General features: G+C 40.2%; 3 protein-coding genes across 4 annotated transcripts; 2 read left to right on the forward strand and 1 right to left on the reverse strand.

Annotated features, from left to right (window-relative positions):
* Positions 1-7,026: 7,026 nt before the first annotated feature.
* Positions 7,027-7,482, reverse strand: LOC124277451 (dentin sialophosphoprotein-like). The gene has a single exon (XM_046713148.1). It carries the CDS (start codon positions 7,480-7,482, stop codon positions 7,027-7,029), a length of 456 nt encoding a protein of 151 aa, XP_046569104.1.
* Positions 7,483-23,364: 15,882 nt separating this feature from the next.
* On the forward strand, positions 23,365-24,506 carry LOC124277448. The gene is made up of 3 exons (XM_046713145.1): positions 23,365-23,489; positions 23,751-24,000; positions 24,405-24,506. Exons 1-3 carry the CDS (start codon positions 23,416-23,418, stop codon positions 24,501-24,503), a joined length of 423 nt encoding a protein of 140 aa, XP_046569101.1. The 5' UTR covers positions 23,365-23,415; the 3' UTR covers positions 24,504-24,506.
* On the forward strand, positions 24,473-25,692 carry LOC124277449. 2 transcript variants are annotated; one of them, XM_046713147.1, is made up of 6 exons: positions 24,473-24,551; positions 24,644-24,703; positions 24,812-24,862; positions 25,178-25,268; positions 25,402-25,500; positions 25,583-25,692. In XM_046713147.1, exons 2-6 carry the CDS (start codon positions 24,692-24,694, stop codon positions 25,621-25,623), a joined length of 294 nt encoding a protein of 97 aa, XP_046569103.1. In that variant the 5' UTR covers positions 24,473-24,551; positions 24,644-24,691; the 3' UTR covers positions 25,624-25,692. The 2 variants fall into 2 exon arrangements, with proteins under 2 accessions (XP_046569103.1, XP_046569102.1); XM_046713146.1 differs by having other exon boundaries at positions 25,402-25,637.
* Positions 25,693-27,393: the final 1,701 nt, after the last annotated feature.

The raw sequence follows: 27,393 nt of genomic DNA on the forward strand, positions 1-27,393 counted from the left end.
CCATCCAGTTGAATCACTTAAGACCTTTGATAGAAGCCACATTTGATCTTAACACTAAACAATGTGACAGAATAAAAATACTACCTTGTGGGACACCTGATCCTGCTCATAATGGTCAGACAGGGGTAGAACCACGCCGGACTTGAAATTGCCTGTCAGTTCCCAAAAACTCGGATATAAACTGAGGCAAACGGCCTCTCAAATCAAAATCATGTAAATCTTTTAAAATGCCGTGCTTCCATGTTGTGTCATAAGCTTTCTCTAAATCGAAAAATACTGACACCGCATGTTTGCTTAATTAATAATGGCATTCTTGCGAATGACTCAATCGAACTAAATGGTCAATGGTACTGCGATTTTTACGAAAACCACATTGAATATTTGTGATTAAAATTAATTTGATTCTAAATTACCACGTTAATCAATTGTTATTGACCATGCGTTCCATGGTTTTCCACAAACGCTATTAGTCAAAAGAAATGGGCCTATAATTAGGGGATCCGTATGATCACGTCAGGTTTGGAAAGTAGTAATATGCCGTACAACAATGGCATCACGCCAGGAGAAGGGAAAGTTGCAGAGATGTCCAAATGTCATCAAAAATATTCAGTAGTGTCTCTAAACAGGATTCCGGTAAGTGTTTCAGGAGCTGATAATGAATGTTATCAGCTCCTGTTGCAATATCATGCGCTTGGTCAAGAGCAGTATGGAAGCTCATGAATAGAAAAGATTTCATTATAATCTTCCCCATTATCCGAATGAAAATTGATTTTTGCTCTTTTCCTGCCGTTGTTGGTATTTTTGAAAGTGCCAGAGGAACATAGTTAGACGAGGAAGAATGTTTTTGAGTGTTTTTCACCCAGTTTGTTTGCGATATCAGATGTATCTGTATTAACAGCTGATCTCAGTTTTGAGATGATGTATGCTTGATTTGGTACCCTTACCTTTAATTTTGTGGATCATGTTCCACACCTTTGACATCGGCGTACTTTTAGGAATTTATCTTTGAAACTTACCTTTGCCAGAGACTGGCGTTTATTTTTGTTTAAAGGTACGCCGGGCTTTAGCATTTAATACTTTATATTTATTGTGAAGTAATGGACCATTGGATGGCGACAGAAATATTGTTCAGCCTTCTTCGTGCCTTCCTAGCCTGTTGCAATCAACAGTAAACCATGGCTTACGTATATGTGAGGATTTGGAAGGGACTTCCGGAATGCATTCATCAACAGAATTTTGTGCAGCTCATCGGAGAAGTGTTGTATAGAGGAGTCAGGAGCATCAACAAAAACATCAGGTGTTAGATGTGTTTAGAACAAAGAGTTTTATAGTGAGGCCAGTCGAAACTTTAGTGAAAATCCATCTTGTTGACGGAGAGGGACATCAGATGGTGTCACAGATTTCAAAACAGTAGGAAAATGATCACTGCCTGAGGGAGGTCGTCATGCACAGACCACTCAAATTCAGCAAATGGAAATTGAAGTTACAACTGATAGGTCAGACAGGAATAAGTACCAGTTACAGGAGTGTAAATAGAGTGGTAGATCCATCATTGAAAATGCATAAATCATTATTTAAAGAAAAACTCCTCAAAGTAATTTTTCCTTTTGAATTTATGTCGTTACTACCCCAAAGTGGGTTATGGCCATTCAAACCTCCCATGATGACACATGGCTTTGGGGCTGGTCATAAAGTGCCTGAAGATCGGACTGTTGAAGTGAGAGATGTTAGTGGAATATACAAAGAACATAATGATACCAAAGCTACACTTAACGTTATGCGCACTGCAACGGCCTGAAGAGGCGTATTAAAGAGGAACAGGGCTATGAAGAATGCCCTGCCTCACCCATAACAGAAGATCCTCCGGTAGCCTTATTTCCTGGGGCTGAAAAGCAATGGTATGAAGCATACTGCCTTAAGTCAAATTTACCCACTGGCACGAGAGCGTTTCCACCAACAAATGGAAATTACATGATGGGTTTGAAATCTTATATTAAAAATTTAAGGAGATCATTAAAGTTGTTCCGAAGTCCCTCTACAATTCCATATTGTATATAGTCATAGCCACTCATGGAGGCTTAACTGGTGATCGAGTGTAGGAGAATATTCTCTACACGCTGCAATATAATGTCTATGCGTGGGGTGACTTCCATATCAGGAGGAGTTCAAAGGTATTATGAACCTGCACTGGGGTCAGTATGGGGAAGATACCTCAAATATGTTTTAAGGGACCGTGCCTCCTGTTTCCCGCTGTTTTCTTTCTTTTGCACTCATTTTTCTTTTCACTTTTCAGTTTCAGGAAGACAGTCAGGGTCAGTGACTTGGTCCAGAAGTAGTTGCTGTTTCTGGTGCAGTTTCAGTTTGCGAAGGCTGATGAAATGGAAGTGTCGATGTATCTTTAGCATTGATTTTGAAACAATGTTTTCTGATGGGTTGATGCAGCTTATGGCTATCCTGACAGCAACATCATCTTTAAAGAGGCGGAGGGAGGAGAAGAGAGGAGACTACAGTAGACTATATATCTGTAAAGAAGAAGGATTATCCGATGTATAATGCCCGCACTAATTTCTTTGCGTCTGTAGAAGAAGTATCATTGTTGGTATATTTTACTTCCAGAATTTTTTGTTTGTGTAAGAAAGAAAGGACACGATTTAGAAGAGGACATGTGATTACCACTGCAGTTTTGCACATTTGATTACATCAGTGCAGTCCATTATGCTATCGTATGTTGTTTTACTACAGCGGGAGCAAACTTGCGTGTTGCGACAAGACTTCCCGCTCCATGTCCAAAACGTTGACGAATTAAAACAACAGAGTGGATGAGGAATGTAAACATCCACACCGATGTTGAAATATCAGCCTTGATAGATGGAAGGAGTTTTTGATAGGCCAAACGTAAACAGGTAAGTATTGGTGTTAAGAATCTTGTCACCATCAGCTTCCTGGTAAAAACGTTTAACTGACGTTAAACCTTGAGGATATCATTTCTACAGCAATTTCCTCTTCGGACATGTCTGAAAGGCACTTCTAACGCGATCTCGGACCGTGCCTCTACACGAGATTCAAAGTTTTATGCGGACACAAACAATCTCCGTGTTCCGCAAAGCTGATGTGCTTTCAGGAGATTTTCAGACTGTTTATCTCCTTGAACATTCCACAAGCAGGGAACCAGAGCGGAGACGAGTGACATGCATTTTTCACTGTGCCACATATTCCTTCAATGGATTTGGAAACTACAAAGGATTGATTTTTAGTGGATACCATCGAAAATCCTTCTACAACCAAATCAATCAATGACCAAGAATCCAGTATGTGGATGAGAATCCTCATCGGAAGATAGTGAAACATCTGGATCAATATGCCGTCTTTTCGTTTTGGGCGAGAACCAGTCAATTTGTATAGGTAGCCATAATGCAAGAAGATTATTCAGCATCCCTGCTCCCATCCGCCATCGAGTGTCAGCAAAGGACAGTGATGTAGTGGGAAATAACTACAAACACCAAGGCTACTTGGGAATGCTATACTCCAGCAAAATGGACACAGATAGCTGACGATTTTGCCAAACCAAGGTATAAGTCAGGCTGGTTCTGCCCAAGACAGATCCCCTGAAGACAAAACAGAACCCGGAGGTCAAAATGCCAGATTGGCCCGTGAGCCACCGCTTCTGGCATAGGACTCTAGGCATTGTAATATAGCAACAGTAATTCATTACATAGAAAATCAGGATGTAGCTCAAGGGCCAGTAACAAAAATGTGCATAAAATAATCACCATGCACAGGAAGCAGCGTGACCAGCCGATTGATAGAACCGGGCCAGTTCTACCACCCGTCTAGGTGAAGTAAGAGGGGCGAAGTGGTGTGTTGGGCAAGAGGAACACGGTTCCAGGCTCCCAGAGTGCCCTCAACCACCAGCCTCACGTCCTCCACCGACACAGGGGCGCAACCCGCGGCAAACGGGTTGGTGGACCAAATATCCCCGGGTCCCACAACAGGGGTTGAAGGGCGCTTAGCGTGACCCAGCACCACCACGAGGAGGTGGCCTTCATGGGTGCCAATTAAAATATGAAATATTAGAATTGTTAGGTACAAGGTGCGTTGACTCTTTTTGTTTTCTGGTATGTCCTGAACAGGATTGAGTTCAAATTTAACGTCACCTCGGCAATATTTCCAGCCATATGGTGACGAGGGTTTTGGATACACAATAAATACAAGTTGTTAAATAACCAGTCATGGAAGGACTGTAAAATAACTAGAGAATCACACATGGTGTTTTAAAACTAGCATGTATATCTAAAACTATTTTATTTACGAAGACAATACATAATATATAAAACAATAGGTCGCCAACAACTGAAGGTAGATCACTATACTGTGGACCATGGGGACGTGCAGTGCCTTTGTTATCTGCATGGACCCTAGCTGGATTTACACGATCCCCTCAGCCACTGGTGATTGGAACAATACAGCCATAAATTAAAATCCACTCATATTCTAAAATTAAAATTGTGGTAAGAGGACGCATATACTTGAAAGTTTGGGGACTTACGCACCCCTCTCAGGAGAACATTATTTTCACGATACTTTAACCCCTCTGAGGATACAGCCACCAACAATCGCAGTTGCTAATTTATACTGCATTCATAAAATACCATCCCTCTAGTTACAAAAAGATATTGTTAAAAAATTATCATTCTATTTCTTCTGAGACAGGACTTCCACAATAGAGAAACGGTAATTGTAGTTCGCTTGATTTTTTCTCTCGAATATTAGATGTATATTTGATCTGAAAGATTGCAGGCGGAGCAAATCGCAAAATGAATTGCAAACAAACATGAAAATCACAACATGGACATGACACAACAGTAGAGGCATATTGAGACAAATCCAACAAGAGAATTACATGGGACATAATTCTTAACTGCTTTACTGAAATCAGGAATACTATAGTCTAAAAGCAAACAGCAGTACAAGCAACAAGAATCGTATATAACTATCAAGAACAGAATGTGTTATTGTACCAAAAACGTTGTTAGATGTAGCACTAAAGGGTATACCTGCTGAATGAAAAATCTATCCCGGTTATATACAGACCGCCGAGAAAAAAAGCATAATGATGGTAAGGTGATGTGATACTACATACCTGAAAGCAAAACTACAGCACACATAATTATATATATCAAGAAACCACCAGTTGCCGGTCTACATAGTGCTGTTTGTCAGTTGTCCACATGCCAGTTGTATGCGCGTATCCACATTCTCATCAAGGTAGAAAACAAGTAGCTACATTTCTATAAAAAAAATAATGTAGCCAATATCAATTACATGTAAAAAGCCTAACCAACCACGCATCATTGTAATATTATTTCTAATATCCATTAACAGGAAACTATTTTCTATTCCTATTTTGTATACATCATATTTCTTACATCGTTATCAAGCTGAAAATGAGTACAACCAAAATGGTTAGGAGCATATATACATGGTATGTTGTGACAAACAGCAGATTAACATTAACAACAGCATGTAATAGAATAACAAATTGGTACATAATTGGAAGAGGACAGTAGGGAACTAAAAACTAACAAGTAGCACCAGTGATGAAGCCAATACACAGGGGATTAAGTAGTAACAACAAATAGACAGGGTGCTATTGATGGTCCATAGCTTGATTAGGCGGATGGGATGTAGTATCCTTGGTCACGGTTGATCAAAGGTTGTGGGTGGCGGATTTCAGATGGTTTCCAACAGTTAATTCTTTTGTTGTCGTTTTGTGCTAGTGAAACATCGTGAACATCACCCTGCCTGGTCGCTATGGACCCCGATATTATCACGTGACCTGGACACACCTTTGTCTTGCATCAGCGATTAGTGTTTACTACATATGTACGTAAGCATGTAAACCCTTGTTCTTGTTACCCTGAGCTAATACAGCCAGCCCCATCTTGTCTGTACTTATTTGGCTTCTCTTTCGTTGAACGTATTGACTCCTCATCATGTTGTGACCTTTTGACCATTTACCTGAAATTACCTTAATCTTTTGTATGTACTCTATACGCTTAGGGACCCGTGAAGATCCAGGGAAGATTAGGTCTTCAGCAACCCATTCTTGTCATAAAAGAAGACGACTATGCTTGTCGTAAAGGCGACTAACGGGATCGGGCGGTCAGGCTCGCTGACTTGGTTGACACATGTCATCGGTTCCCAATTGCGCAGATCGATGCTCATGCTGTTAATCACTGGGTTGTCTGGTCCAGACTCGATTATTTATAGACCGCCACCATATAGCTGTAATATTGCTGAGTGCAGCGTAAAACTAAACTCACTCACTATACCCTTAGTTATTATTCACCCGTTGATGGGACAAGACGTTGCCATGAAACAATTAAATCAGCTGTTATACATGCTCGTCCTGGTAAATGTCCATCAATGACCTTAATTCGTAACAATTCTTGTTTGGTTTCATCATTTTCAATGACATACATTGAATGATAGCCATTACGTAATTATCATATATTGCATTTATACTCTGTTTGGGATCACACTTTCTCAGTAAATCACAGATTAGGATACTTTTGGGCCTGAGTCCTATTCAGAATCCGAACCAAAAACTCTGAAAGTCAGGCACCTGACTGGTGTGAACAACTCAGCATCCGCGGCTGACACAACTAATGGAAGCGAAGAGTCTGCATCACGCACTTTGTGTACCCCTCCTTTTAAGAAGATTAACATGGCGTGGCTCTATAATGGAAAGTTGTTCGTGAAAGCCGTGCTGGCTGAGTGAATCAGGTAAAGTCTAACAGGACAAAACATGTTGATTTCACACAGTGACGTGATGGTTTGTGAGACGTTGGCACACAAACCGTCTATTTTAGTGCTTTTACTCACAATATCACGTTCTTCAAACCAACAATCAGGTCGTTGTCCGTCAGACTGAAGTCATTGCTGTCGTTGTCCCTCAGACTGAATTCATTGCTGTCGTCGTCCCTCAGACTGACGTTATGGCTGTCGTTGTCCCTCTGACTGAAGTTATTGCACGTCGTTGTCCCTCAGACTGAAGTTATTGCTGTCGTTGTCCCTCAGACTGAAGTCATTGCTGTCATTGTCTTTCAGACTGAAGTCATTGCTGTCGTTGTCCCTCAGACTGAAGTCATTGCTGTCGTCGTCCCTCAGACTGACGTTATGGCTGTCATTGTCCCTCTGACTGAAGTCATTGCTGTCGTTGTACCTCAGACTGAAGTCATTGCTGTCGTCGTCCCTCAGACTGACGTTATGGCTGTCGTTGTCCCTCTGACTGAAGTCATTGCTGTCATTGTCCCACAGACTGAAGTCATTGCTGTCGTTGTCCCTCTGACTGAAGTCATTGTTGACGTTGTACCTCTGACTGAAGTCATTTTCCTTGTCTCTCAGAGTGACGGCGTTGTCGTCGTTGTCTCTATGTGCTGTAAACAAGGCTACTTTGGGGGCATAGTCTGAATAATGCATACCATAATATAACACAACAGCTGAAAGATAATGTCTATTAAACCGTGATCTTGAACTTTGATAATTATATTACACGGCTCCTCAAAAGGACAACGTTATACATGACACAAGTGAAACTGTTACATTTCCTTATACGTGGGTCCCCCTGTGTAAGGCATGTAAGTTCCAAAACATTCAAATTAATTTAAAACTCTAAACTTTTTAATCGTTCAATATGTGTCTTTTTAATGTATGGCTAAATTTATCTAAACTGCTAACGGCTGAAGGGATGTGTAAATCCAGTTAGGGTCCATGGAGGAAGCAAATGTACTGTAAGTACCCATGGTCCCTAGTATGGTGATCTACCTTTCAGTTGTTGGCAACCTGTAGCTTGTTTTATATATTGTATTGTCTTTTCATAATTATGATATCTTTTATTTTCATACTAGTTTTACGTTTATAACTGTGATATTCTAGTCATTTACCGTCTCTTTGCGGACATGTAAGTATATTATCTGAATTTGATTTTAACTCATCATAAATGTACAACTTAATTGGTCACGATATGGCTGAAATACTGCCGATGAGACTTTAAATTTTAACTCACTCACTCATAATTCATTTTAAACTCTTTAATAACATATATATCTTTTCGACTCGGGTTATTGGAAGATATGTGAGGAAAAAACGACATCACTATCAAATTGCACATTTCACTGTGTGTCGACAGCAATTTCCTTATCACTGAAAAGACCCTTGAAATATTCAAGCCATTCTTGTATTTCTATATTGTTACCTCTTGACTTTTCAATTATAGTTTTTAAGTGCATCCCATAAAACTTTCAAGGAGAAGTATTTCCAGCATCTCTCTGTTCTTATGAAAACATTTTAATGAGCTCATTTGCGACTTTTGGTATAGGCTCTAACACCGTTATCGCTTGCTTGATAACGTGAGTTTAAGTCACTCACTCTCTCTTAACTCGTGAGGATGCAATGAAATAAATACCCATCGCCTTCAATACACGTCTGAATACTACAAGGTTTTACATGACATCCAGCATAGACTTTTTCTAAGGTTTAGCAAACTGATTACATGGTCGAAGTAGTTACTATATATCACTGCACGGCTTGAGATACACATGCAGTATAATTATTCTTGATAATCTATCCCAGCAGATCCGATTCATTTAAGAATCATCCGGTCTGTTCAAGATAAAGCTGCTATCTTCACTGGCTCCTTTACAATATTACTAACGTCTAAAGGTTAGCAAATAGATCGCATGTATTAAACATTACTGCCTGGACTTTTAGGTACACATAGAATTAATACTTATGAGTTTTCCAAGCAAATTTGAGAAGGTACCGCATCTCGCTAAATCTAAAACAAAAGCCTCCGGCAAGCTTTATCTGCATCCCCAAGGACGTTTGATACATTGCGAGAATTTTATACACGTTGGCTGTGTCTGTGTCTTGAACCTCCGAATCTTCAGAAGATGGAACTACTATTCCTTACATGTATGCTCCTTCAAAATGGACAAGCAATGGAACAGGAATGTAGTGTATGGTATTGGAATGAAGCTATGCAACCTGAAATGCATTCAAAGAGGCTCCTGAATGAGTTTTGCATATAACATTGAAAACTTAGCGTGCAGTATTTCTTACAAGGATGAAGCGGAACTGGCTGAGGAGGGATATGTTATTTATCAAAAGAAAGGAAACGAAGTGAGTAATTTCTTCCTCATGTGAGAATATAAATGGTCGTTAGGGTATCTAGAATCCTCGGGGTAAATATGTGGAACTGTCAGGGTGGCTTTTAATCTCCCAGCAAAAATGTCCATGATCGTTATTGAGCTTTTAATTATTTTTTCATGGTTGTTTGTTGTTTAACACCGCACTCCAGCAATATTCCAGCTCAATGGCGGCGATCTGTAAATAATCTAGTCTGGACCAGACAATCCAGCGATCAACAACATGAGCATCGATGCTTGCAATTAGATATAATACATGTGTCAGCGAGCCACATCACCAAATCCCGTGGATTACTCTTACGACAAACATGGGTTGCTGAAGACGAAATCCAACCCGGTTTCACAATATTGCTTATCTGATTATAAATATTGATTTTGTACAAATTTGTATGCTTGGTTGTTTTTTGTGCTTTCAATTGACGTTCATGCTCAGGCATATACATGTAAAGTTTTCGAGGAGTGAGGATGTATAGTTACATCTGCAATATTCCAGTCATACCGTGTCATACTTTCACAAAACGTAGAACGGCAGGATACTTTATGGATGACATTTTTTTCTTTTTAGATCATGATGCAGTCTCTTGCTGATAACGGTAAAAATATCTACCGAAATAAAGAGTTTTGTCATCAATAAGTGAGTGAGTGAGTTAAAGTTTACAGTCACAGCGGCAGTATTTCAGCCCTATCGTGGGTAAAAATAGTTAGAAATTCATGATAAATGCGCAAATAAGAAAACCTGTCGACGACGAAAAGTAAAACCAACTAGTATATCGCAGTAATAAGAAATAAAACTAGCGTGTATCTCTAAAATAGGATTTCAAATTAGGACAAGACAATATTAAATAGGGCTTAGGATCGCCAACAACTGAAGGTAGATCATCATTCTAGGACGTGTCATCAATAAACTTCCCCACAGTTACTCTCATCAATTTCAAAAATGCCAGTTGAAGAGATCATAGAGATCGTCTAATTTATCTCGACGAAGTAAAGTGAAATAACTAGATTATTGCAGAAAAACACCATTTAAGACTAGCATGTTTCTTAAAAAGGTATATAACTATTCAGAACAAAACAATATGACAACGGGCTATATATTGCCAGCAACTGAAGGTAGATCACCATTGAGTGGCCATGTGGATGTATTATTATGCTAGTTGGTTAGCAGCAGGAGTACCGTACGTACTCCTGCTACCCGCTTGGCACCTAGCTGGATTAACATGAATCTTTCAAGTGTTGGCGATTATTGAGAAATTAGCCAACCATTGAGAGAACATCTATACTATTATAAAAATTAGGAATGAAAAAATACATTGAAGGGATTTACATTACTTCTTCAGGGGACAATTATATTACGGTACTTAAACCCCTTTGAAGGTACAGCCACTAACAATCTCAGTTATTGTTGTATTCTTTCAAATTGAAATGGTTCTTACTGTTTTACAATACATATGTTTTCAAAATTTTATCAAATATTCCTATTTCTCTTACAAAATCAATTATTAAATAAGAACTAATATCAAAGAATATCCTTCATAAATGATGATTTCAAATAGTTATCCATTGCGATGGAAGGATACGAAATGGAGGAGTCTCACCTTTAATACATGCAAATTAGTGTGTCTGCTGTCGCCAATATGACACTGTTGAATAATTATCTAATCAAATATGAACAGACAAGTAGGTGTAAACCGATAATTGTAATGTAAACCGAAAGTGTAATAAAATCTATTTATTCCTGATTGGGTGTCCCACTTCTTCTGCATTGGGTCCTTTATGTAACATCTAATGACAGGTTCGTCGCCACTTCATGGGATTAGAAGTGGTGCCACAGATTTGTTGAGTGATGCTTTAGCAGGGCTAGCGGAATCGGCCATTTTGTTAATTCCAACATGGCTGGGTAACCAGCAGAAGACGATGTCGCATTTGCCAACAGAAATATCATTACATAATTTAAGAATTCGACTAGAAGTGGATTCAGAAAATAGCTTTAATTGTCTGAAGACATAGGAGAGAATCAGAATACATAGCTTTTATTATATTTAAGAGATGTATATATAAGTGTTGGTGTTGCTGTACGGTTTGAACTGTCATTTGGTTTTGTTGGCTCTGGATCCATTGAGAGTGGCGCTTTTATAGGTTTGCAAGGCTTATAGTTGCTTTGATAAATTAGCGAGTGAGCGTGTTGAGTTCAAATTTAAGGTCAAATTGGCAATATTTCAGCCATATCGTGACGAGGGTTTCTATATAAACACAAACTATAGTTTAACTACGAAACCTGTCAGCGATGGGCAGTATAGTAACTAGATTTTCACAGGCACGATTGAAAACTAGTTGATAGCCGTTAGTGGAATATATTTACAATCATTAATCAGCAAACATAATGACATATCAATATACAACGGTCCATATATAGCCAACAACTAAAGGTATGTTCCCATGTTGGGGTCCATGTGAACTTTACAGTGCCTTTGCTTCATGGATTGATTATGGATAGTCTCTGGTGAAAAGAACGATGATTAATGTACTTTTTATAGCTACTCATATTCACGCTGTGGATGAAAACTGCCGCTGTGACTATAAATTGTAACTCATTCGCTCGCTCACAATATTTTACCAGGCAATACATTTATGAAAAGTCTTCTGTGTTCTTTGTAAAAGGCATGGTATCCAAACCCATGTCATGTCAAACGAAAATAAAAAGTGAATGTGCTGAAAACAGATTTCATTGACGTAAGTAGGCAAAACAATGGTTTTGAGAATCAGTGATGACCCAAGGTATTTGTTAAAAGTTAAGCATCCCTACTGTACCCCATATCTCTCTCCACTAACATACTGAATTACACTTCTCGGAGATAAAGCTGAACCAGAAACTGTTCACTGAGAAAACAATACAATGAAACCAGTTTCTCCTCCACAAATGCTGTTCATGCAAACGAATGACACACGTAACCGCTGAAATTGTGCTGAGCATCTGTAATGTTTAGGTTTCAGCAGGTGCTTGCTCCCTCATGAACTGCGGACCTGGCACTCGATGTGTGGAGAAACATAGTGGTGACACAGTATGTGTTCAGGGTAAGAGTCTTTGTTTGACCAAGCCACAGGAATCCTTCTTGTAAGGAACATTCAAAGTACTATAGATCGCTTCTATGAGGATTGGTTATACCTGAATGTGTTTTATCATTTACTAATATGTCAGTTAAAATATTGTTTGCTATCTCCTTGTTGAATCTTTTTCAAAGTGGCAAATGTTTTGGGCTTGGTAAATACAATGTCATTAATATTAAACTGATTTCTCAATTTGATTGGGGAGAAGTTCTTGACCATCTTGTGGAAAGGCAGGTGTATTGTGCTTCTGCGATGTAGTCTGACCGATTTCATGACATATTTTGTATGTGCCCCTCTGCATACATACATTTGTGATTATTGATTATTCCATTGCAAAGTCAGACACACGATAAAAAACAAGGCCTTCCAGTGTTTCTTGTACAGCAGTGCTGCTTGTATGAGAAGTGTCATCGTCCCCTGAATGTTTCTGTATATACCTGAACAAAATGATCTTCAGCTCAGCAATGATTCCACGTTTTGATGTACGTACATGGATTCGTAGGCATTGTATCCAGGCAACGCTGGTTTATTTGCTTCACATTATGCAGAAACTACAGGGAGAAAGATGGCGTTTGGGCAGCCTGGCACAATTCAGCCCTCCACCGTGACCGACGTGGGAAGGCTAAGGCTGCAGTGGATGGTAACCCTAACCCTTTCTACGAGAACGGCACATGTACCCCACACGAACTTGAGACGTCATCAATGGTGGATCGTTGATCTCAACCACGTATACACAATCAACCCAATCGTGATATACAACAGAGAAAAGATTCAAGGTAAGCGCCTATGTTGTTTTAGAGTCATGGAGCAGACAATTCGAACGATCGATAATCAGTAACCAAACCAAATGAATGCAAAGTTTAAAACCAGAATTGTTCCTGTCACCAGTTTAACCAATTACCGTTATCTACGTTACTTTAGTTTGACTGATGTGTGACTATGTGCCACCATACCTTTATCATCTGAACATTTTGGTTTCAGAAAGACTTGACAAGACAGTGGTGGAGGGTCTTGTACAAACGCCAGCTCGTCTGTATTCCATGAAGGTCCGTCAGAAATGTGGTCAATGTGTCCTTTGCTAAAAGCACAGAAGCTCAGTTCATCCGAATTTCAAGACGAGGGCCTCTTACCCTTTGTGAAGTCGAAGTCTATGGTGCAGTTGTAAGCAATCAAGGTTGGTTGCCTCTGTAACGAGATTTTAGGTTTTGGGTATGAGTACAAGACAAGATGTTTAAACAAAACGGTTACAACTGAACTCTATCCTCAACACGTCTTAATGAGTCAGTCCAAACTTACAACAACCATCATATCCATGCAGTGACTGAATATCCACGCGTGAATATATTTCACATGAGAAAGAATAGTTTGACTCCCCCAGGTCACCTCTGAAGTGAGTGAGTTAAAACTGCCAGTTACTCAAATCAAATCACGGGGGTCAAAAGAGACAGGAGTCACATCAATAGCGAGCGGATGTCCTCACAAGCCAACACACGTCTCCTCATTCATGGCGACAGTCGGCAGATAAGGTCAGGAGGATTCCTGTTCCAAAAGTCCAAGGGGTCTGTTCCCATTCCTGTTGTTTCATCTGAAAATCAAGATGATCCCAGAGACGTCCAATGGGGTTTCATATCTGCGAAACGCGTTGGCCAAGGCAATATTCTAGATATTCTCCAACAATTCTGGCGGTGTGAGACCTTGCATTGTTGTGCTGCAAGATGACTCTTCTTGGCTGTTGTCGAATAAAGGGGCAGCACAAAGGTCTCAACACTACCTACATATCACTTTACAGAGTCTCAAAGCATAGTATTTGAAGCAAAAACGTTGCTGAAAGTGAAGCTCTCTTTTCTACATATTCTCAACAAAGACACAGTATCAAAGCGTTCGGTCCGGTTGGCCCGGACTCTCAAAAACCTTAAAACCCACACATGTATCCTGATTTGTGTTTAAATCCATAGATTAGTATTATATCTACCTAAATATCACCGTGTGATGTTACAAAATGCCACATGTAAAGATAACTGGTTCGTTAAAGTGAAGCCCTTCCTCTCTCCATTCACAATATAGCCTCAATCAAAAGTGTTTAGGTGTCTGTTCAGCCCGACTTAGCCCGTGCTGTCAAAAACAACCTAAACCTCAGACATGTATCTTGAAATGTGTTTATATCCATAGATTTGTATTATATCTACCTAAAAACGTCTTTACAGAGTCTCAAACCGTTGTATTTGAAACAACACATGCACGTTGCTTAAAGTGAAGCCCTATTTTCTATACATTCTCAACAAAGACACAGTATCACAAGCTTTCGGTCCGGCTTGGTCCAGGCTCTCAAACGCACCTTAAACCTCACAGATGTATCTTGAAATTAGTTTAAAGCAATAGATTGGTATTATATCTACCTAAATACATCTTTATTGAGGCTCAAAGCTTTGTACATGTATTTGAATCTAACACGTTGCTTAAAGTGAAGCCCGGTGTTGAATCTTGCTCTGTGCGGGCTAATGAAATTAATACACCTGTATCCAGCTTTGCTTAATTGCCCCTTGTCTAATTACAATCAGCTAGGTGTTGATTCAATTAACATACTCCATTGTTGCCCTTAATTACCGTTCCAGTGTAATTCAGTGTTATTGATTACTCCACCGTTTCTTCCATAACGTTTATCACAGATGGGCATGTAATCACTGACTAAATTCGAAATCCTAAAAATGAGACATTTGTTCTATTATATATATTTAATTATTTATGCTTCCATTCGTGTTATGCTGCGTATGGGATGTTCTTCGTACATGTTCCAGAGTATAAGCATTAATGAATACTAGTACCGATACAGATGGCAGGCTGAAGCTATTCGTGATATGATTTACACATATAATTAACTTAATAAATATCAGAAGATATTATACCCAATTACATGACATGAAATGCTTGAAATAGGTGGGGGTTTTTTAGTGGTTCGAATACAGGATGTTCTCCGTACAGTTTCCACAGTATAAACATCAATTCATACTAGTACAGATATAGAGAGCCGGCTGAAGCTATTCATTACATGATTTGAACATATATCAGTAATGTAATAAATATCAAGAAGGTATCAGCTAAAATGACTTGCCGTATGAGATGTTATGGTTATATAATTTGAACATACGAAAGTATGAAAACACACCCACGGCAATGATACTGTGTTGCTTGCCCAGCTCAGGCTCGGGAGAACATTGTTTTCACTGTGAGAGCTTTGCCAAAGGTTACTCGGAGATGCCGTTTCCGGATCTTGTAAACTTCAAGCGTTTCAGATAATCCTGTTTTCCTGAACGCGCATACGGACAATAGAAGTATTAGAGAGAGCAGTGGGTGAAGTATGTTTTCATTCAAATGTTTTCACAGTGTCTCGCCTAACTTTCTCCAAATGCATCCATATAAAACTGGCTGAGCTGGGCAGTAGCAGCCTCACACCTCACATTACGATTCTTACTGCCCTCGGGCTGGTCATCTTGTACGCGCCCGCACCGATCGCCGTTTTATCTCATCACAGCCAAGCTGGCTTCGCCCTTCCAACCCTCCTCTCTTCTGATCACAGCTAAGTGAAACCAAGAGAGACACTCTACCGGTCGCCGCACCGTGGCCCCAGGGCCAGGGGAACACGCAAGTGTTACCTGTTCATCCTCCTATCAAACTTTTTGAACTTTTGAACCGTAGCTCGCTGCAAACCATACCTTTTTTTTTCTTTCCTATCATTTGTATATATGTTTTTCCATGTAAATTTGTTTTATATTTCCATTTTGTATATTGTGTACTCTACCCCAACCCACACCCCCGGCCCCTCAATCCCAGCCCCCTCCCCCATCCCGCCATTCTACACCCCATGGCATCCCCACCCCTCCCAACTTCACTATTCTCCACTCCATCAAAAGAGTTCCCACCCCTTACCTCCCCAATTCAAATGGACCCCATCCCCATAAACTTCCGGAATCGACATCGATTCCCTACTCCCATCCCTCCAAACATCAAAATCACCACCCCCAGCGTCCCAGCCCCGAAACGCAACACAACCAAATCAATAAACGCCCGCACATCTCTCTCCCTCTGAAAGCTCACAATCCAACAAAAAACATGCGACAAAGCCACCCCACCCCAAGCCCAAGACAATAAGCTCATATTACTAGCCTTTTGCAACCAACACACACACACTCCGCTCAATCACACATACTCTATCAACAAATTCGCCCTTTGCCTCCAAACAGCACAACATACAATACAGATACTAGTACATAAACAATTGTGGCCGGGGCTTTAAAATCACATTCACCTACAAACAAGCACTAAACACACACGCTTAAACACACACTGATTGACGGCAAGCAAATCAACTGGCAATATCCACGCTGGCAAACATCTATACAGGGGTCATCTACATAGACACAAGGGAAACGGAAACAGACATCAAACACTACATTGACATCGCAAACACCATCCCCAACCAACCAAAATCACCAACTTCAGAGCAATCAACAACAGACAACTTCCACCACCTATAACCCTAACACACAAACAACCTTCCTTACATTTCAGAAACCACTACTCTTCCCACCCATTATTATATTTGGCGCCCTCTCTTACAAAGTACACCCAACACGAAAAAACCCACAACAATGTAAATACTGCTTTTCATATTCACACATCTCAGATTCATGCAAGCTCCCCATGCTCTGTCCAAAATGCGGGTCGGACACACATACACTAGATGAATGTCGCCAACAAAAATATTGCATTCACTGCAACACACCCGGCCACACCGCTACATGTCCCATTAAACAAAAGCACATACTCAGGCTCAACAAACACATTAAAAACACCGACCTGCCCAAACCAGCACGCCCAATACTCGCATACAACTCCATCCTCTCTCAGCCTCATCATCTTCCCCTACACCTCCTCCTCCCCTAACTCGTCATTCTATTCACCCCTCCCCCATCCCAAAGCACGCCTCCCCTGCTCGCAAATCCAACCCCCACCTCCACCTCCCCAAACCCGCCATAAACCACAACCATCAAAACAACCTCTCCTCCCCACCCACCCCAACTGCCCCCAAACAAACACGCCCTAAAACCTCACCCCCCTCCCCAACATCCCCAACACAAACCACCCACATCCAAACCCACAATCAAACCCAACCCCCACTGTCCAAACACACCCAGCACCCACCCCAAACCCACACTTACTCTCACACCACAAAAGCTTCACCAAAACTTAAACAAGATAATAGAATTCATCACCGCAGCCATACTCATGGAAAACCCACAGCAAAACTACACACACTCGCCCACAAAGCCAAACTGTACCATAAAAGCCTAGCCAGTCTCCTTATTGCCATCAAAAACACCTTTTAAACACAACAAAGCCTCTACTAAAGCACTAAATCCCTCTTTTTCAAATTCATGCCCCACACCATGGTATTTATTCAAATTGTATTCCAAATTACAGTTACCATGGCACTCATTCAAGTGGAATTGTAATGGTCTCGAGCTCATGGGCATGGGCTTAAGGCACTCATAGCCCATAACAAAATTTCCCCGATGTTATGGCTCTCCAAGAAACCAGATTATCACCCAAAACGCCTTCAAAATACCAGGCTACAATTTCATTCGGAAGGATAGACCTCGGCCACCTAATCCACCCAGGCCCCTGAAGTGGGGTGGGGGAGGTGGGGTGGAGTGGGCATTTACATTGCAGAAAAGTTTAATTATACCATTTTGCAAATTCCTGTTACCAACCTCGAGTCCTGGCTATAAACACTAAACTAAACGACAAAGAAATCACCATTATTAATGTCTACAGAAGTCCTAATATCAAAATCACTCCCCAAGATTTGGCAATTCTCTCCACATTCATAGCCCCCAATACCATTTTACTCGGAGACTTCAATGCACATCACCCACTGTGGGGCACACAAGACCCCACACAGATATTAACGGAACCCGCCTCGCCGACTGGCTGGGCCAACACAACCTCACTTCCTTAATGACAACCAGCCCACCCGTTACCCTCTTCCCACCTCCTCTCACCCACAGCCATAGACATCACCTTCACCACACCCCAAACTAACACAAGCTTGCATATGGGAGGTACACAGCGACACCTGGGGCAGCGACCACTGCCCCATTAAAATCACTATAACTTCACACATCCCCACCTCACCAACCACCACTCCTCCACCCACACCCACAGAAACTAGATACAACATTAATAAAAAGCGGATTGGAAAAATTCACAATACTATGCAGCCAAAGTAAACACCTCATCCATCTACAGCCCCGATATAAAACACATTTTAACAGTAATCTTACAAACACTATCCTAAATATCACAGATAAATGCATTCCCACTTTTCGGTTTAACCCGCACAAAAAACAGTCCCGTGGTCGAGCCATGAAATTATAAATGCCAGAAAGGCTAGAAAAAGGCCCTTAATCAATCAAAAAAGGGACCGTTCCAAATTACATTTAGCTAAACAACTACGTAACAAAACTAAACAAATTATCAAGGCAGCAAAAATCACCCATTGGAGGAAATTCTGTTCTACCCTCAGGCAATCGCATCGAAAATCCAGGACCATGTGGAATAAATTTAAAAGCCATAAAGGGCATTTCTAAAAACCCATTTCACCCAACTTTCCAGACCTAACCACAAACAAAGATAAAGCAAATGCATTTGCTGCCCAATTCTCGACTACAAGCAGCTCCACCAACTACTCACCCACCTTCCAAAACACTATCAAAACCACCCCCTACACCCCACAACCTCCTCACACTGACCAACCCATAAATAAAATTATCAACATACGTGAACTCAAATCCGCACTAAAACAAACAATCAGCCTAAGCCCCAGGTCCAGATACCATTACATACACAATGCTAAATAAACTACCCCCAACATGCATAACCTCACACTTACCCCTCTTTAACCATATCTGGACCACAGGAACTATCCCCAACACTTGGAAAACAGCCAGAGTGGTACCAATCCTCAAACCAGGAAACCCAACAGCGAGCCTGAGCTCATACCGCCCCATCTCTCTTACCTCCCACCTCTGTAAAACCTTAGAGACAATTGTAAACAACAGGCTCCAAACACCTTATTTTAACAAACAACTTACTTAAGGAGGGACCAGGCGGCTTTACTCCAAATCGACAAACTTTTAGACCACATTCTACATTTAGAACAAGATATCAAAGTAGCACAAGCTCAGAAACAATACACTATGGCCATTTTTATTGATTTCAGTAAGGCATTCGACATGGTTTGGCACAACGGCCTACTACAAAACTTCAAAACATGCCATACACGGTCGAATTTTAAATTTCATTCACTCTTTCCTAAACGACAGACAAATAACAATCAAATCTCACAACACCATCTCGGACCCATACCCCTAGAAAATGGACTCTAGGGGAGCATATTATCCCTAACTTTATTCAACTTCATGATTAATGACATTTTTCCAGATAAATGGCCAGAAATCACAACTGCCAAATTTTGCAGACGATATTTCATTTTGGACCTCCTCCACCTCAGTTAAACAGGCATCGCTCAAAATTCAAAAATGCTAAACTCCATTCAAAACTGGGCCCAAAATGGGGGTTTCACATCAACGTTAAAAAAAAACCGTGGGCATATTATTCAAAACAGAGTATATGCAAAATTATACCCCAAACTCCACCTAAATAACCAAGAAACTGAATTAAAAAGAAGCCAAATTTTCTAGGAGTAACTTTCGACTGCCATCTGACATGGACACCCCATATTAATAACTTGGTCAATTCATGTCAAAGATCTAAACTTAATGAGAGAGCCATCAGCGGCACAAACTGGGGTGCCGACAAACATACCCTCATCAACATATATATAAAACTCTCATATTATCGAGATTGGACTACGCCGCCCTGATTCTCCACAACCTCACCTCCCATAATCTTCAAAAACTTAATTCCATTCAATTTAAAGCCCTCAAATTAGCTCTCGGAAGGAGGGTGGTACCTCTCTTAACACATTACTTCTACTCACAGGCACCTCTTCAATCACACACAAAGAATAAACCAAACCATTACACTCACTTACTGGGCTGGGGCCCAACACAACCCAATATTTAAACTAATCACAAACAAATATAAAAACATTAAGAAATCTACACTTAAAAAGTTCAAATCAAACCCATTTAAAGCATCATGCCTTACTCACTTATACAGTCTGCTACATGCACAACAGCTAAACACCATTCAACACACACCTCCCATTACAAGCTACATTCACGACAAACCCCACCCACCACAGACATGTCCCTTGACACAATCCTCAAACAACTACCCAAAGACACCCATCAAACCAACATAACTAATATCACAAAAAACTACATAAATACAAACTACCCCACCCACACTCACATATATACAGATGCATCAATCAACACAAACAAAACCACAGGCCTATAGGCATACATGTTCAACAAACCCCTCCCATCACAACTAATTTCCACTATACCAACCACACCACAATAAACACTGCTGAACTCACTGCCATCCTCACTGCACTTCACCTAATACCCACCCTCCCCCAAACAAACTTCCTCATCTTAACTGATTCACTCAATTCTATCAAACAACTTCACAACATGCACTCTAAATCTCGTCCAGACCTCATACACAATATAGTAATCCAAACAGACTCGCTCGCACGCTCAAACAAAAATATCACATTCACTTGGATACCCAGCCACTCAAACATCACAGGAAACGACACCGCAGACACCGCAGCCAAACTCGCCACATCCATATATATCACCAAATCTCAATTTCCACACATCCAAATCAGAAATAAAAAAACTCATCAAAACTAACATATCAAATTCAAGCTTCCAACACAACATCAACACAAACAAATCAACCTGGGTCACCTCCATTATTAAATCTCCAATTAAAAAAATCCCCACATACTCTGTACGTGCAGAACACTAAGTTTAGCCTCTCAATTTAGTTTATTTAATTTAAAGTAAAAGTTAAATTTAATATTTTACAATTGTCAACACATCTGTACAAGTGCTTGTGGTGTAAAGGATTGTTCACTGGAACCGCTTACGCTAATATTCATGAACACACAGGTTGCAAGTTCAAAGCCAGGTTGCTGCCTAAACTTTTGCAAATTTAAAACATAATTCACATCCTGGCAATCTGATCACATGATCAGAAGCACATGGGCTCAGTCAGACAGAAGGCCTCCATGTTGACAGCAGCACACATTGAGTTATGGCAGAACACAGATGTGAGTTATTTCTTGAATTTATGTTGCTTCTATGTCCAAAACGAGTTAAGAGAAAATACATTTGATTCAATTAATGCTTATTTAGAAAATATGGATTTTGAATATTTGTACACTTTATTAGGTTCAGGTTTGGATTGTATACTAAACACGTATTTTGTTTCTCCTTTATAGTTTCTCTGAACCTCTCGTCAACTGTTTGTATACAACGATACAACGTATGTACTTAATGCAAAGCTACAACAACGATAGACATAACGAAAACGGAAATAAACTTTGGTGAGAGTGTATATCAGACTAATGTGTTTCTTGCCACAACATACTCAAATATCAAAAACATAGACACAGCAATAACCAGGCTAATCACAGGCATTACAAACTTAAATTACACACTCTATAAACAAAACAGACACCCGGATGGACTATGCACACATTGCAACTCCCATGAAGACATAAACCACATATTCACACATTGCCAGCTGCAACAAACAAACATTAAGCAATTACACAACAACATTCCCACGAAATACCACAATAACATACACCTCCTTCTCAACCCCCACAATCCGCCCAATATCTTCCATGCCATAGCCACTTTCCTACAAAACTCTAACCTACTCCAAAAAATTTAGAACCTCCCAAACAAACCCTCTCATTACCACTCACTTCTAGCTTACATATTTAGATCAGGCGTCAAAATTCCACTTACCCATACTATCATTCTATCACCAGCACATGCCTACACATTTAGACCTGGGAGTCAATTTCATTCATCTATAGTGCTCTAAATCCGCTGCCAGGTCCGCGCCCATCCCCTAGCCAATCACACTCCACTAAAACGTAAACAAAGCAGCCCAACCCCTCTAACGCAAGGTCAATGCCATCCACCCAAGCCAGCTTACCTGCAATCTTCACCGACAGCCACGGCCCCTTACCCACAGCCTTCTTCGCTCCCACCTCACCCCCCGTCCCCACCCCCAACCAACTTAACCCATTTTTCTTTCCTTATTAAATCCCCTTATACTAATTATGCAGCTTACCTGCATTCCTATACAGGCCCCACTATGCTATACTTCCTTATTATCCCCCCTCCCACCATAGTAATGATGAAAATGTTGGGCCTATTTAACAATAACTCTATTTCCTATCACTAATAAACTCAAGTGTATTTCTTTCCCTTTCCCTTCATAACATCGGCTTTTTATTTATTTTTTCTCATGTTTTCAAAGTTTTTCACTGCAAAATTCCACTTAGGTTAATGCCCCAGCATTTATATTTTTTTGGGTACGGTGGTTTACTCCTTATTTTAAACCTATTTATTATTATCTTACCTCCCACCTACCCCGTCGGCGACATTGGCTACAGCTAAAAGCCGACGTTAAACCCTAAATCATCATCATCATCATCAGTAGCAGCCTATTTTCAAATCATCTGAACTGAAAATGTCTGCATTACTGGTTGGCGAATCGTTGCTGAAGTATGTTGGACGTTATACGCCGAAAGAAGGGATCGTGACAAGGTGTCTGTCCGGAGCCAAGGTGGCTGACATTCCCGATCTCTTTTGGGACATGGAGAACTTTAAGGTAGGAAACAGTTGAAGAATGTCGGATTGTGCACAGAATGAAGATTATTTCACGCGCGTAGTCGTAATATACCCATCTTTGTGGATACCGGATGCTAAAAAGCGTATCTTATGTTTTGATCGCCCAACTCGTGTCATTTCTGAAGTGAGTTTTAATTCAACATTGTTTCCAGTTCATTATCGTCCACATTGGGATCAATGACCTGGCGTACATGCCTAGGACGCCTGGGCAGGTGTTGGACAACTTCGCGAAACTGGTTGACATTATAAGGAAACAGAACCCACGGTATGTCACCTAGTTTTATGCACCCGTTTAAAAACTGTCAAGCTCAATCGAACATTTGAATACATGTTACGTTTTTATGGATAACAACTTCTTTTCATGTGACATTTACTTATACGAGCGGTTGCAAAGTGAGGTCAAACGTCCAAGGCAGTATCCGACCACAGATTATTTTTTAGATAAATTCCATTTTTCAGATTTCAGCGGGTGGGAAAACGATCTGGTGGATGCACATATTAATGTTTTGTATGCTATGTTACACAGAGCTGTGGTACTCCTTTCCGGTGTCACCCCAAGATACCGGAATAGACGGCGACAAGGCCGTGGAAATCAGGATTCCCTCAACGAGAAAGTGAAACACCTTTGCGGTGAGAATGGATTGACCTATGTCGGCCACCCTAACTTCATGTCTTCCGGGAGAGTAAGGCAGGAGTTCATTGCCTGCGATGGGCTTCACCTGAGACCAGCAGGACAGAAGCAACTGGCTTCAGATATTATCTGTGCTCTTTGGGTGGTATGTTATTCAGATAGGGATTATTGTTTGCATTCATCAAATACTTAGTATATTAATGTGCCATAAGGCCAAGTCTCCGGTTTGATGCAGAACTTTCATTTACCGTGTACTTACTTTCAGTACAGATGTGTATTTAAATTTCTGCTCTGTTTTCGGACAAATGGTAACATCCATAAGGCATCAATGATAATACTGTGTTGTGTTGTTTCGGCTGTCACCCGTTTGCTGTATTTCACAGGTTTGTTCTTCTACTGACATGAACATCTATAGGTAAATTCAAAGTCAAACCTTATATCACCCATTCTCTAACTTATATATCTGTTTAATAAGCATAGCAAGCTAAACATGAATTATTCTGTCCAAGATGACAATGCCAGTTACAACCGATTGCTCCTTTTGTCCAGTGTACGCAACCGTTGAATAATCCCACTAGACTACCGTTGATAACTCCCACTACACCAACGACTTCTACCACGTCGAGAGTGACTTACGCACAAGCCTGAGAAGAAAAATCTGTGGGCGTCACAGCTTCACTGGATATCACTTCTGAGGTACATATAGGAAAATCGTATATAACATACAACTTAGTATCATTAATTCGTTGTTGTTTTTGTAACCATGTAAACATTACTATCTACTGCAGGTCGACTTTCCACCCCTTGTACATGCAGCAGTGCGTCCCCGGAATTAGATGGCGGACAAGGTGAGATATGCAATACCAACAATTCTCATAAACATCTGATTTTCCTGAACAATAATATTGTTATTTCCAAAAACTGTCTTCTTTAAAACCACGTCTTCTTCTTTCCAGTCCCAACTGACAGCTGCTTCCCGGCCCACCACCAGTAAGCAGCCAGTGAAGGTACGATACTTGCAACACATAAGGTATCATGCATTCTTTATTTTAACGAATTATGAAGTCCAGTAAATATTAGCGTTATATTGTATAGAACAAACTTTATGGATAACAACTTCTTTTTATTCGTGAGTGCGACGTTTCAATTCAATGCTTGACAACGGTACAAGTATCTGTATCGAAACGTCGCACTCACGAATAAAAAGAAGTTGTTATCAATAAAGCTTGTTCTATATTGTACTCCTCAACTTCTAAAATGCCACTCAAAGAAATATAGCGTGTATGTGTATGTGACATTACTTATGTATGGATATTTTTCAGGATTCCTCGATGCTTTACGGCGGCAGTGATGTGCCTATCTATCTTATAAAGGATACAGAACCCAAAGCCCATGAAGTTCTTTCTATATTTGGTGAGACACGTTCTGCAGCACCATAATAAAATGTCCTACGTATACCACACTCTACCAGACACTAATCAATGTTCAAAGCATCAAAACTCCAATTTGTCCTCAGATGTATGAAATGTTCATTAATACTTTTCAGAACATCCAGAACACGAGCGAATAACATTCACTCCACCATGCAGACCAAAGGGTACGGAAGTGTACCTGATCTCGACCGGTTGCGACCCCAACAAAAAGTGTAAGTATTCAGCTCATTATTCAAGTCTGCAACTGTTTCAAGTCACTACAGAGCACTGATACAAGATCCTATTTCTTTTCAGTTGACGTCCGAGCAGATCAATATACAGTCAACTCTCGTTAATCCGACACTTGTGGTTGCAGAGAAATATGTCGGATTAGCGAAAATGTCGGATTAATGAAAATGTCGGATTTATGTATTTGTGTGAAAATATCAATGTTTACTAAATGTCATGATCGTCATACTGTTGCATGCATATCAGAAATGGTAGATCTAGTTATCTTCATCGTATGTAAAAATATTCACAGAAATAAAAAATACTAACAATACATACTTGTTTTCATTTATTAACATTCATAGATGGCATAACATACATATAAAATCATATAAGCGAACAGTTTCATATCTATTTCATGACCACATTGGCACAAAACTCACGTTTGTTTTTACCGCATATCAGCTGCCATTATGACCCGGATGTTGAATATGTTACAGTTTCCATACAACTAATTCCATAATAACATGTGGACGTCTAATGTACAATCAGGTGTTTATCATAACATATATAATTTATAACTTGAAAAAGTCTTTGATGGTCATTAACATCAAACACGTCTAAGTGGTGTGTCAGAAATGTTTGCAAAGTGTTCAACGATGTTTTGGCCTCAGATAGCTTGAAGCATCGGAATCAGTCGTAGAGACGCTCAACCACTAAGGTGGGTGGTAGGTGGAAAATTCAAGGCTCAAAAACGATAAAAGCTGGCAAGCAAATACTCAAGAAATATTACTTTACAGTAGATTCTGAAGAAGTCCCACCACCGTTCAGCAAACAGGAATTCCGCCATCCAGATATCCCCGATTTAGTTTTAGTTTATTACAAAGGAGACCATTCAGCATACAAGCCCAAGCCCCATGGTAACAGAGCACAAGGAAATCAGGAACACCGTAGAACTGCTGCGTCTGTCCTAGCAAATGCCAGGGAATCCAACAAAGGCCCTTCAGCAACCACAGGCACACTGTAGCGTAAGCTGTAGCGCAAACAGGGTTGGGCAACAAATAGAAAATGACCAGTCTTCGTATATGCGAGCCAAGCGAACAAAGGTTGGCAACGTACTTCCCTCGCTTCTGTACGAAAAATATCTTTCATGTCAAAATGTTTCTATTGTTAATTCATTGTAATTTTCATTTCTTTGAATGATGTCATTTTTTTCCAGGGCTTCTTGAGTCAATAAAATAAAAGAGCACTGGTCAGTAACAAAGTCTAGCCTTGTCTGGACTCAAAGTTGAATTAGTTTCCAAGGAAACAAAAGCAATAAAGAACCACAGAAAATCAAAAATCCCCAAATAGCAAAAGGCTCTTCTTCGCTGCTTGACTGATACATTTGCAAAGTTTCATAAATATATATTGAAAGGTTTTTGATTTACTATCCAGAAACAAAGCCTATCCTCATCTCCAGTCTATGTCCATCCTGTTGGTATGGAAACAGAAAATATCCAATTGCCATAAATTCATACATAGCAAAAGGCATACCTTTACTAGTAGCTTGATACATGTACAGAGTTTCATGAATAAATATTCAATGGTTTTCGAGTTGATGATCTGGAAACCTGACAGACAGACGGTTGGTCAGACGGACCTCATTTAAATATCCTCTGCAACAATATTGTTGTTGATAATAATATGGTCTCAACCGTGACATACTCAACGACGTTGTCTTTTACTGGTAGATGGTCCATCTGTTAAAGCAACTACTTTTGATCTTAATGCTTGTTTCTTTTTGCGAGGTAGTGCTGCCTTAAATGATTTGACCTTATCCACAAGAGATATTTTCAGGTAATGGTCACACACATCAAAATACAAATCAGTGAGTAAAGAGTACAGACCTTCTAAGG

This window comes from Haliotis rubra, unplaced genomic scaffold, assembly GCF_003918875.1.
Source record: "Haliotis rubra isolate DU_JTF1 unplaced genomic scaffold, ASM391887v1 Scf2210, whole genome shotgun sequence".
In the NCBI taxonomy this organism is placed as follows: Eukaryota; Metazoa; Mollusca; class Gastropoda; order Lepetellida; family Haliotidae; genus Haliotis; species Haliotis rubra.